The following is a 13,993-nucleotide window of genomic DNA, read 5'->3' as shown; positions in this document are numbered from 1 at the left end:
ATGAGATATGTCAGTATGTTTCATTTAAACCAAAAAATGACAGAATACATTATTTTACAAGTGTCACACATGAAACTAACTATGCCGTACATGTACTAACATTAGGATCAGATGTGCATGTACTGGAGGGTTAAACGGTAGCACTTTACTAAAAGGAGTACATGTTTATGAATGAGAAAATCATGTAAAAATGATGTGAAACAATACCTGAAGTAGCAGAGATCCCTCCTTTATGCCTGCCAGGGACGTGCCAACCTGCACCTAAAAGTATTCTTACTTATACAGAAAATTTATAATGGAGACCATGTCTACCTGGGAAATACAACCATTCTCTGTGTTCTTATTGGCTGGCTCTGATGAAGAGCAGTTTCCTATTGTCTCCGATAGAGCTCGCACCATGTGGGCATAGGGCTGCCATATTTCATGAAAACGATGAAACCACTAAGTTTGAAAGTGTCATAGTGTGTGCCGGATGGAAGTACTGTATCTGCAATGTGAATATATATTAAGTACAGATACTGGAAGCTAGCTGGGTACTTGAGGGGCAATGAACAATGTGGAGACTATGCTGAATGTGTGCCTGTCTGAGAACAATGACATGCACAATAGTAGGTTTACAGACACAGGCACGAGTACAGGTTTACTTTTGTTGTTTAACCTAATGCTGATGAAAGCGTGGGTGTTTCCTCGAAACTCATAGGTAGAATGTTACATGGAGCCATAGAGAAAGAAGGGATCTAGTGAGTAATGTGTGTTCATTTATGCAGAAGGAAACTAAAGATATTATTCAATAAAAACAATGTTCGAAACAAAAAATACTGTGTCCTGTGTACACGTGAATGACCTCAGTTAATGACATTTAGATGGTCAATTTCCAGGCAAGCTAAAACCCTAATGAAAAAATGTTTCAGATAAAAAAAGGAATTCAGACAATTTCACACATCTTCCCACAAGACAACATTTTCTGGTAAAAAAGAAAAAACCCACCAAACTTGCTTACTGAAATTTACAATACATAATTTTCTGATTTAAAATTACTAGCATTTTTTTAATATTAAAATATTATTAAAAATTGTTTACAAAACAATAATTATACCACTGAAATCAGTACTATTTCTTGAAGCTAGTAGTATAATTTGTTTTGTAACAATTTTGCTGATAACATCAAGAACGCATAATGGAACACATTGCCTCACGCTCTGACTATTGTGTTTAGTAGAACATTACGACGTCCATGCTGCTTAGCATGACAAATGTTTTACGCTGAAGTAGTATGCTGGAGGAGTGAGATGGGGAAGAACACCGCTAGCTGCCAGTATCTATAATGGACTGAAATTCACAGATTTTTTTAAGTCAGTCAAGGCTTAATGAAGCCGTTGAATTTTTGTGGAGTTCGTGACAGAGATCTGGAAGTGTGGGGAGTATATTACACTTCTGGAAGGGAACCTTTCCTTGCAAATGTTATTTGTTTCATAATGATGATAATAATAATAATAATAATAATAATAATAATAATAATAATAATAATAATAATAATGTTTCGTAGCCTACTGATCACTGCAAAACAAGTCCCAAAACAAGTTAATCCAGCAGGAACTGAAGCTAAGTTCTAAGCAGTGTGTGATGGGTCTTGTTATTGCAGAGAAGATTGTGAGGATTGGGTTGTACGTAATTCGGGACACATTGGAGGAGTGGGTAGTGTAGTGGAAACAGACGAGGTGAAATTTTTGAAAAGGCTGCCGAGTAAGTCGAAGGGATTTTATGGCGTTGAACGGGACAACAATAGGGAGTTATTTCTCATGCTTGTGAAATCTCGCAACACAGCAACATTAATAAAGATTATTAAGGAATACATATTGCCCAGGACTGCAATAATATCAGAGTGTTGGAAGGCAAAAAACTGGCCCCAGGTCGAAGGATTTTGGCATATGAAGGCGAAGCACCCAGTTGAATACCTAGACACCACTGAGAGTGGAAACATCCATGAACCGAGCCGAAGTTTCACGGAAGAAGATTTAGCGGTGTACTCCAACACAATAGAGAAGAAGTGGTGGAATGTTCGGGAATCTCTGTCCACAGTAGGCCACAAGGAAAACAATTTCCTCTACTACTTGGCAGAACATTTGTTCAAATACTGTCCCATGTGCAGAATGGAATCCATGAATTTCTATTAGCTGCAAGAAAAATTTATCCCTTGCCATAGTCACTGTTCTTCAATTCAAGTTTTGTTCCCTCTCAGACACAAAATGCAACAATTTCCAGCGGATACCTCATTAATTCAAGTTTCATCCACTTTTAAAGGTAGAATTCACTGCTGTCACAGGGGATAGTAGAGGCCTGTGGGCCACTTGAACCGCAGTGATATGTATAAGTTAGGAAGTTTGTTACAAGGGTTATAGCGAGATACATTCAGAGAAACAGGGTGGACTAGGGAGCAGTGATGCAGGTACAGGGATCTGGAAGTCAGGTAGTGATGACATAAATACAAGGTCTGTCTCGGGAGGTCTGGTCACGCAACCACAATCCTTTGCGGCGGTGGCCATTTTGGGTCTTAAATATCGTTATGTGGGCGTCCCCGATGTAATGATGTGAGTTATTTCTTGTATTTTGAAGGAAAATGGGATACTGTGCCGCACCAAATTGTCAAAATAAGACAACTGACGGAATTAGAGTGTTTTGTTTCCCAAGAGATAAGTAAAGGAGAGCTCAGTGGGAACAAAGCTGTAGGCGTTACAAATGGCAACCTACAGATAATTCCGTCTTGAGCGAGGTTAGTGAAGTTGTACATTCATATTATTCGTGAATAATAATATGTTTATATGAACAATGTTTTATATTTATAGGTCTTATTATATTTTCTTCTAGCATCAATTTGAACAATCGCAATTTGAACTAAAGAGGCCACTACTCAAGTGGAATTCCATCCCAACAATTTTCAACGTCCCTAATCCACCCAAGTCTTTGACATATAATAGGAAACCTCCCAAAGAAAGATTTGTCTTTCAAAACAAGCAAGAAAAGTAAGAGGAAATGTGTAATACTAGTATTGATGTTTATGAAAATTTCCTTTTCATGAGTACGGCTCCATGGCTAAATGGTTAGCATGCTGGTCACAGGGGTCCCGGGTTCCATTCCCCGCAGGGTCAGGAATTTTAACCAAAATGGGTCAATTTCGCTGGCACAGGGGCTGGATGTATGTGTCGTGTTCATAATCATTTCATCCTCATCACGACATGCAGGTCGCATACGGGCGTTAAATCAAAAGACCTGCACCTGGCGAGCCGAATTTGTCCTCGGACGCTCCCGGCACTAAAAGCCATACGCCATTTCATTCTATTCCTTTTCATGTAAACTACAGACATGCAATGTTTCACAGATATTTGAAATGCTTGTTCATCTTCATTTACCAATTACAATCACAACAAACAATAGGCCTATCACTTCAAACCAACAATTTGTGTCCAGCTTGCCATCATTACAACAATTTTTTTTGTTAATAGCAGTCTTATATGGTACTGTAGTTATTATTTACAGCTAAATTTCATTCATCTTAAATGCTCTCTAGAGTACAAAATACTGGACCCTAATGTAATCTCTAAAATAGCGTAACCTAGGTTAATTCAACTTAATAATGACTGAATTTCTATTTCTTATGGAATCGTGTCTACCAATGTCTTTAATTTTCTTAACCATTATTATTATTATTATTATTATTATTATTATTATTATTATTATTATTATTAATACCACCAGGTTTTCGTGGATCACAGATATGAAAGAAGGTGCGGGCTGGAATGGGTCTATCTATGATAGTCAAAGATGAATTTTAAATTTTAAAATGAAGGTTATATTTCTTTTCAGATTTTAAATTTTAACAAAACACTTCACTTCGTGGAAAAACAAGATTTCAGGTACAGACCAATTTTGCTAAAAAACAGAAAAACCAAGAATTGGTAATTTACAAACTTGAGCTTCAAGCCCACAATTTACGAAGGTCCCAACATCGCTAATGTTGCGTTTAGTTAGATAGGCAAGGAGAGATATCTCCCAAAACACAATTTTCAAGAGCACTTTGCTCCAACAGTTACAATTTATGGCCTACCAAAGGCACCACTCTATTATTACACAAATATATATTACATTGCCAGAAAAGAGCTTACATGCTCCACAACTTCTACCAAGGAGGGCCTCTCTAGGCACAACCTACAATTTACAATACCATATTAATTACCTTTTAGTATACAAAGGGATATCTAGTACCATTTTATTGGGCCTTCGGCAATAAGAAACAGGTTAAATTACTGACCCAAACTCAAAAATGTATGGAGGCATACAATTGTGCTCCTTGAAAACCAAGTTTAAAAACCTTCTTGGGCTTGCGGCCCAATGATGCAGAGGCTAATCCCAAACTACTGAGGTGACTAGATGGGCAAGTTAATTTACAATTTACAAGAGAATAGCAGTTACAAAATCGTAGTCATCTCAAGATTATTTGAAGGGGAATCCAAGAGGGTAACGCATTCTCTATCACCGATTTACAGTTAAGTACCTATTACTTACTTGAACAGAAAGAAAAGTTTATATTTTAGAAAATTTACGGTTACATTACTAAAGATAGGGAACCTTCCCCTCAGGTCGGCTTGCGGGGATAACTACTGAGTTAGAAAATTGGGGGCCATTACCTGGGGTGATGTTCTGCCTGCCGAAGAATGAGGAACCCCGTCTTCTCTCTTAGCACACACATTCAATAACACGGCAATCAGTAAGACAAATTAACACTAAAAAGCGACAGCTTTTATACCTGAGAGGAAGGTTTGAGAAGGCTCTGGACTAAATCCGGACACACCCTCTCATTTTTTTGAATTGACAAAAAATTATAAGAAGCCCATGATTGGCTGAAAAAATAAATACAGAAAATTTGTGATTGGCCAGACTCCAAAGCTGGCGGGATGAGAAGGAAGTGTTGCAAACCCTGAAGTATCAAAAATAAGGAAAGTCAATTCAGTTCAGAAAACCTATAAACACAAAACTTCTTTAAATTTCTAGTTATTTCCGTTTGCACCAGAGTGCATGACCTCAGTTCTGTAATATGGAGAAAAGTCCAAATTTCTTGAAATAGTTGTTGCAACCAGTGATACACCAAAAGAAAACAAGAAATCCAGTCAGTTTAGGAAACTTTAAAATAACATATTACTCTATCATTTAGTACTGACATCTTTTGATCAACGTCCCAGCTTCTTGCACTAGATATTTCAAGTTTTGTATGTTAGATAGCGTTCTTCAAGGCACTTCATTTAAGTGCACGGGGATGAGGTGTACCGTGTACCTCCCGGTAAATTATTATTATTATTATATGCAATGAATGTTAGGACTCAGCTAAGAGCCACGTGGTCGCCAACCCACGCTCCCTAGTTAGGAGCTCCTGAAACCCTTTTCAGTCGTCTCTTATGACAGGCAGGGGATACCATGGGTGTTGTTCTATTGCCCCACCCACAGAGCAAAATCTATTTTGGGTTGTAACTACGAGGCCCTTAGCTGAGTCTTGACATTGCTTTGACTTACTTGTGTCAGGCTCCCAGCTATTCTCACCCATCCGACCTCCTCTGGTCAACACTTCTTTTAAGACCGTGATGGCATTAGCGTATTCAAGGCCTAGGAAGTTATTCTCTTCCACGCACTTTGTGGCCTTCACCTTTCTTTCGCCAATACCTTCATTTTTCGAAGTGTTGGACCCTTTCCATTTGTTTTCTTCTGATTAGTGTTTATAGGGGATGGTTGCCCAGTTGTACTTTCTCTTAAAACAATAATCACCACCACCACTTTGTACTACAGTATATAGCTGCATGGGTTATCATTAAACTAGTTAAGAGTAGCTAAGAACATCACTCTTGTTGCATATGTGTGGAGTATTTCTGCCTTAGAACCCAAAGAAATACCACATGAATGGATAACAACAGTTACCATACATAATTTATTGCACTGAACTCAAGAGGCATTCAGTGTTTGTCAACATACTGGAGTAACCTTTTAGAAATGCAGTATCGGTAGTTACTTTCTTAATAAAGAAAACACTGAAGGTAATTTATTACAACTGTCTTTTAATAATAATGCTATTTGCGATACGTCCCACTTACTACTCTTTTAGGGTTTTCGGAGATGCCGAGGTGCCGGAATTTAGTCCTGCAGGAGTTCTTTTACGTGCCAGTAAATCTACAGACATGAGGCTGACGTATTTGAGCACCTTCAAATACCACCAGACTGAGCCAGGATTGAACCTGCCAAGTTGGGGTAAGAAGGCCAGCGCCTCAACCGTCTGTGCCACTCAGCCCGGCTAAACTGTCTTTTAGTACTTTAAGTACAGTACTTCCAAGTTCAGTATTTCATGTACCAGTAATCATAATATGACACAGGGTACAGATTTCTATGTTTCTGTCAATAAGATATGTATTTGACAGATGATATTAATAAGAAACACAGGAAAACCCAGTTGTAAGGAAGTAAAAGAGTAGGATATGAGTTTTTCTGTTGATTCTTGTTTAAAAAAAAATTCAGGCTCTGTTAATTATCTTTCTATTCCAATAGCTGTGAATGTATTCATATCATTTAAATGTTATACAGTTATATATACATGAACAGTAGATCCCCAATTAAATTCTTTATGAAAAATAGTTGGTAATTTTTTATTTCAATGTACGGTACCAAAATCCTTTTAATTCAAATATATTTGCCTTTGGTTACGCTCGTTTAAAGACCCAATATGGCGGCTCCATAAGTAGCATTCGTGACTTGACCTCCCTAGACAGACCTTGCATAAATATGTTAGTATTGAACTGTAGAAGTATTGTAAAGAAAGGAATAGCATTTAGTAACTTAATAACTAATGAGTGGGCGAGTTGGCCATGCGGTTAGGAGTGCGCAGCTGTGAGCTCGCAGCCGGGAGATAGTGGGTTCAAACCCTACTGTCGGCAGCCCTGAAGATGGTTTTCTGTTGTTTCCCATTTTCACAACAGGCAGATGTACTTTAATTAAGGCCATGGCCGCTTCCTTCCCATTCCTAGGCCTTTCCCGTCCCATCGTCACCATAAGACCTATCTGTGTCGGTGCGACGTAAAAAAAAAAACCTAACGATGGCAGAAGTAAGGAACACATAGCAGACTAGCTAAGAATTGGCTTTACATCGCAACGACACAGATAGGTCTTATGGTGACGATGGGATAGGAAAGACCTAGGAATGGGCAGCAAGAAGCCGTGGCCTTAACCTGAATCCACCCAGTGTGCCATATATGGCACGGAAATTACACCGTCTTCTCGGACTCTCCACGCGCACTGTATTGTTTACTACGGTATTGTCGTGTTCATAGAAGTCCCGCCTAACATCTTACATGGTTTGTTGTTGATCACTACTGATCTGCATTTAGGGCAGTCGCCAAAATGGCAGATTCCCTATCTGATGTTTTCCTAGTCTTTTCTTAAATGATTGCAAAGAAATTGGAAATTTATTGAACATCTCCCTTGGTAAGTTACTCCAATCCCTAACTCCACTTCCTATAAACAAATATTTGCCCCAATTTGTCCTCTTGAATTCCACCTTTATCTTCATATTGAGATCATTCCTACTTTTAAAGACACCATCCAAACTTATTCGTCTACTGATGTCCTCCCACGCCATCTCTCCACTGAAGGCTCGGAACATACCACTTAGTCGAGCAGCTCGTCTCCTTTCTAACAAGTCTTCCGAGCCCAAACATTGCAACATATTTGTAACGCTACTCTTTTGTCGAAAATCGCCCAGAACAAATCGAGCTGCTTTTGTTTGGATTTTTTCCAGTTCCTGAATCAAGTAATCCTGGTAAGGGTCCCATACACTGGAACCATACTCAAGTTGAGGTCTCACCAGAGACAAATATGCTCTCTCCTTTACATCCTTACTACAACCCCTAAATACTCTCATAACCAAGTGCAGAGATCTGTACTCTTTATTTACAATCATATTTATGTGATTACCCCAATGAAGATCTTTCCTTATGTTTATACCTAGGTTTTTACAATGATCCCCAAAGGGAACTTTCACCCCATCAACGCAGTAATTAAAACTGAGAGGACTTTTCCTATTTGTGATACTCACAACCTGACTTTTATCCCCATTTATCATCATACCACTGCCTACTGTTCATCTCACAACATTATCGAGGTCATTTTGCAGTTGCTCACAATCTTGTAACTTATTTATTACTCTGTACAGAATAACATCATCTGCGAAACGCCTTATCTCTGACTCCACTTCTTTACACATATCATTGATATATATAAGAAAACATAAAGGTCCAATAATACTGCCTTGAGGAATTCCCTTCTTAATTTTTACAGGAACAGATAAAGCTTCACCTACTCTAATTCTCTGAGTTCTATTTTCTAGAAACAGAGCCACCCATTCAGTCACTATTTTGTCAAGTCCAATTGCACTCATTTTTGCCAGTAGTTTCCCATGATCTACACTATCAAATGCCTTAGATAAGTCAATCGCAATACAGTCCAACTGACCTCCTGAATCCAGGATATCTGCTATATCTTGCTGGAATCCTACAAGTTGGGCTTCAGTGGAATAACCTTTCCTAAATCCAAACTGCCTTCTGTCAAATTATTAATTTTGCAAACATGTCTTATATAATCAGAAAGAATGCTTTCCCAAAGCTTACATACAACACATGTCAAACAGACTGACCTGTAATTTTCAGCTTTATGCCTATCACTTCTTTGCTAGAATCAATTTTCTAGTAAGTTCCTTCAATTTATCCTTACTTCCACAGCCATTTCTAACTCTATTTCTTTCCAGTCTGCACCTCCTTCTTAGTCTCTTTACTTCCCTGTTATAATATAGTGGATCTTTACGATTCCTTACCACCTTTAAAGGTACAAGCCTATTTTCACATTCCTCAACAATTGCTTTAAACCCATCCCAGAGTCTGTTTACATTTTTATTTACCGTTTTCCACCGATCATAGTTGCTTATTAAAAACTCCCTCATGCCTGTTTTATCAGCCATATGGTACTGCCTAACAGTCCTAATTTTAATCTCTTCCTTTCTTTCACATTTATTTTTAATTACCATAAAAACAGATTCGTGATCACTAATACCATCTATTACTTCGGTTTCTCTATAGAGCTCATCTGGTTTTACCAGCACCACATCCAGAATATTCTTCCCTCTAGTTGGTTCCATCACTTTCTGAATCAGGTGCCCTTCCCATATTAATTATTTGCCATTTGTTGGTCATGCTTCCTGTCGTTCGCATTACCTTCCCAATTGACATTTGGTAAATTGAGATCACCCGCTACGATCACGTTCCTTTCCTTATCGTTTCCCACAAAGCTGATTACCTTATCAAATAATTCTGAATCAGTATCTGCGCTACCCTTTCCTGGTATGTACACTCCAAAGACATCAAGTTGTCTATTATCTTTAGAAATGAGCCTTAACCCTAGAATTTCGTGCTTGTCATCTTTAACTTTTTCGTAGCTTACACATTCTTCTTTGTTGAGAATGAATACACCCCATCCTACCTTTCCTATCCTATCTCTACGATACACCCTCCAGTTCCGTGAGAAAATTTCTGCATCCATTATATCATTTCTCAGCCATGATTCAACTCCTATTACAATATCTGGTAAGTATATATCTATTAAATTACTTAATTCTATTCCTTTCTTTACAATACTTCCACAGTTTTGTGTCCCTTGAGGTGAGGTACACAACAATTTATATCTATGATTATGACTTTGAATTATGCTCGCAATTTCACAAAGGCTAGAGACATGCAGTTTTCATGGTGTTCTAGACTTATCATTTAAAAACAGTATAAGATACACAAATTCATCTGTACATATGTGAAAAGCTTGCATAAGACAGTGTGTGTTACTCAGAGAGTAGATTGAAGCGTATTGTAATGGTTATAGCGTCCGCCATGCCAACTTGCTACGGGCCCGGTTAGTCACCGTATTCGGCCCATCCTCTTACTTCAACTGTGCCAATCACGAGCAGCACTTAAGTGTTAGGCCAGCCCCACTTGCTTCTGCCCGCGGTCCCGTAGCAGAGGAGCATGGAAATGACTCCACGATTAATCTGGAGTCTTCCATTTTGCGAGGTTCCTGGATCCATTGGGCATGCGGACTATTCTCGAAGGGCCAGTGCAGGTAGAGAGGAACGACCTGCCTGGAGTCAGTGAGAGTTAGACAGGCTTAGTAAGTTAGTGAGTGAGTGAGAGTGAGATTGAGTTCGCTGGTAGCCTGGGCTGGGGATGTCAGCCTGATGGAGTATCTGCCTGTTGGAGCCAAGGACTCGTTTCTGTTTCCCTGACGTCATATGTGGGAGTCTCTTGGATCTGGCTGCTGGAGAAGAACATTGGGTGTTCTGGAGGAGCGCGAAGGGAACACTGGATGACGACGTGTGCAGACTGCAAACGGAGTTCGACGGATTGAGTGAACAGCAGATACTATCCCGACCCGCGTGGACTGCTATGATATCGGACTAGCGTGCTACAGTGCAGACTGATGGCGAAGGAATGAATGTGTAGCCGTGCGACAGGAAACCTTGTGTGTGAATGTAGAACTGTGTAGCGTGAGAACATGAGAAACACAGAGAGAGAGCGTGAACCTTGTAAGTGTACTTGTATAAGTTGTAAGCTCGGCTATAGTGTGTGTGTAAATCTGTAACTGCAGTGCTTAGTTAATAAATCTTAGAAATAGAACGCTACCACATTCTGTACTCATTTACTTATTTACCCTGCCAAAACGTTACAGTATACTTAATACATTTTGTGGATGAGGCCAGGATTTGTAAATATTGTTAGTATAGGTTATTGTTATGTTATTTGAGGAAGTTTTAGAGGAGATTGTTAATTTTGGACAGTATAGAAAAAGACGTGAGATGAGTGTATTTGTAAATACTGATTAAGGGTTTATAAATTGTCTGTAGGAAGAGGACAAATTGGGGCAAATATTGTTTATAGGAAGGGGAGTTAGGGACTGGAATAACTTACCAAGGGAGATGTTCAATAAATTTCCAATTTCTTTGAAATCATTAAGAAAAGTCTAGGAAAACAACAGATAGGGAATCTGCCACCTGGGCAACTGCCCTAAATGCAGATCAGTATTGACTGAACATAATGTGGAGAGGGACAAGGACAGCTGTTCATGGTGAGAGTAGATGTTATGTGTTGGAGGGCAGAAGAAATACTTTTAAGTGGATTTTATGGATGGTGGTAATGGTGATTTTTGTTTTAAGAGGAAGTACGAGTAAGTATAATCATCCTCGGATTTTACGCAGTAAAATGTTCAGATGAAATCTTATGTTTTTCTTTATTAGTGAAGGTCTACACGGCATACTACACAGTTTTCTTTCAGGGGTTAATAGGTATCAAGTAAATTATAAAGCAGATTTGAAGTCTGATCGTTCATGATCAAGTGTCCAAAAAGAAGAAGAAGAAGAAGAAGAAGAAGAAGAAGAAGAAGAAGAAGAAGAAGAAGAGTAGTTCATGCTCAATTTTTAATTTGTTATTTTCCATGCTCATTTAGTATGATGATGCCCTTTTATAATAATCCTGATTCATTTAATTTAAGTATAGTTAATTTAAAAGTAAAGGTAATGAGGGGAACATTCTTTCAGCACTCTAGCAAGTGTAAATTTGATGTGTGTTCATGTTTCTTTTATTAGTGTTCGTCTGGAGCAAAAGCAACTAAGTTACAATTGTCCCCACTATGTGGAGCGAAAGTAACCACTATGTTACACCATGTGTAAAGATAATACTTTCTTTGAATATAACACCTGATTTTTTAAACCCTGTGCACTAATGGGTTAAAGGGAGTTATGGAAGAAAGAAAGAACTGGCTGAGTCAGCAAAGAGGATGCATCTGGATGTGTTAGGAGTTAATGATATTCCGGTAAGGGGAGATAACGAGGAAGAGAAAGGAGATTATGAAGTGATGTTAGCAGGTGTTAAAAATGATAGGGCAGAGTGTGGGGTTAGGACAGAAATACTATTACATGCAACACAGTTTCTGTTAGGCATGTAAATGAGCAAAAGTCGTGGGTAAATTTAGCAGTTGGAGGAATTAGGATGACTGGTTGTCCCAGTATATTCGCCATCACCACGTGAGGATCCAGACGAGGATGAAGTGCCGAGTTTAATGAAGCACTGAGTCAAGGTCTACAGCAAGGATAAAATAGTGCTAATGGGTGATTTGAATACGAATACTGGAAATGGAACTGAAGAATATGAGAACGTGATGGGCAAATGTGGGGAAGATATGAAAGCTAGTAGGAATGGAAGGCATTTACTGGACTTCTATGCTAGTATGGGATTAGTAGTTATGAATATACCGTATTTACGTCAATAATCCCCGCACCCTAACTTTAGGAAGGCTGGTTTTGAAAAAAAAAAAAAAAAAAAAAGAGCCAACATTGACGCAAATAAAACCTGCACCCCAATTTCGTGCCTCAAATAAAAAAAAAAAAATAAAAAAATATGCGGGTATTATTTGTGTAAATACGGTATTCTTCAAGCAAAATGTTATTCATCGCTATGCATGGGAGGGTAGGGGCACCAAATCCACAATACATTATATTTTTATTTATAATGATAATGCATATTTTGATTAAAATGTTTTGCACACGTGTTTGGAATACATGTACCATTTTGTAGTAGTGCAAGAAGGGTTTGATGTCCAATTCAGAACAACTGTAAATAATAATATACCAAACACTACAGAAAAAATTGTCGGTATCAAGGATTGGGGTATATGAAACAATGACGAACAAGATATGGAACAAATTGAAATTAATGCAAAACAGACACTTACCTGAATTTCTTGCTTTGTCATGCTAGAAATTATGGTTACATTCATCCGTTTACTAAGCTCTGCAGTCTTCCAATACTGATCACTAAGTTCCACTTGGTAGGTGTAGCCGTTAACAACAGAGGTAGTATCTGGTGTATTCACAGTGATCATTGCATCACCTGGTATCACCTACAACAGATACAATGACACAATAAAATAAAAAGCAAATGACATGTGTTTATCCACTTAACCAGCATATCTCTAAGACTTAAATACTGACACAGGCTAATTGGATGCCTTTAGGGTGTTGGTATATACATTACTAGTAGAAAACATACCAGCATATCTCAAATTTAAGTAATGGCGCAGGCTAATTAGATGCCTGTAGGGCGTTGGTATATACTTTACTAGTAGAATATAACTTAAAAAGCTTTCCAGTCTGTAAAACACACAAGTTCAAATATAATATGTAACGCTATAACATAGCTGTAAAAAATACACAGTATTAAACAAAGAATGACATGTTTTTTCTAAAAGAATGTCCTCAGATTCTATCAAATTACTTTAAACTATATGCGTATATGTACAATATTGCTTATAATGTGTGAACTACTGTTGATAAACTTAATCATAATAGGTATTTGTACTTGTTCCTGTACTGAATTGTCTAACGCTATTAAAAACTATAGTATGTGTTTGGTCCATCTTGTCCATACACTTCTATAATAGAAAATGATTTATTCATACATGTTTCAGGAACATGGTACATTCCCTTCATCAGTGAAGTCCAAATACGTTAAACAATTTCTTAGCCTGGCCTGGCTAAAACCTCAGATAAGCAGTTCCCCCACTCGAAGAACTTGGTAGCATTCTTGGAGAATACCGTAGTTATCAAACTCTGGAGTTATTCAACCCTGAAAGACACCAAACCGACAAGCAATAGGTGATCAAGGTAAAGGTAGTAAGATGTCCTTCGTCACAACAGCACTTCATTGTGAGTTTTGGTTTTGTAAAGCTGTGCACACCCTAACAAAATACCCCAGGTTTCAAGATGACAGCGGTGGAAATGGAATAGATTTCACCAAGAAGTGTAAACTTTGCTTAAACTGCCTGGGTGCCAATCACACTTTGAAGGACTGTAGTTCATGAAATTATTGAA

At 38.3% G+C, this 13,993-nt stretch overlaps 1 protein-coding gene across 1 annotated transcript in view; it reads right to left on the bottom strand.

The window, feature by feature from the left end:
* Gp210 (nucleoporin 210) overlaps window positions 1–13,993 on the bottom strand; it is a 461,410-nt gene that overhangs the window by 95,471 nt on the left and 351,946 nt on the right. The window contains exon 13 of the mRNA XM_067145468.2: window positions 12,856–13,023. Within this exon, the coding sequence (XP_067001569.2) occupies window positions 12,856–13,023 (168 nt within the window). The remainder of the gene's footprint in view (window positions 1–12,855; window positions 13,024–13,993) is intronic.

Source organism: Anabrus simplex, chromosome 4, assembly GCF_040414725.1.
Source record: "Anabrus simplex isolate iqAnaSimp1 chromosome 4, ASM4041472v1, whole genome shotgun sequence".
Taxonomy (NCBI): domain Eukaryota; kingdom Metazoa; phylum Arthropoda; class Insecta; order Orthoptera; family Tettigoniidae; genus Anabrus; species Anabrus simplex.
The sequence above is the reverse complement of the archived record's forward strand: the minus strand, read 5'-3'. Positions and strand labels throughout refer to the sequence as shown.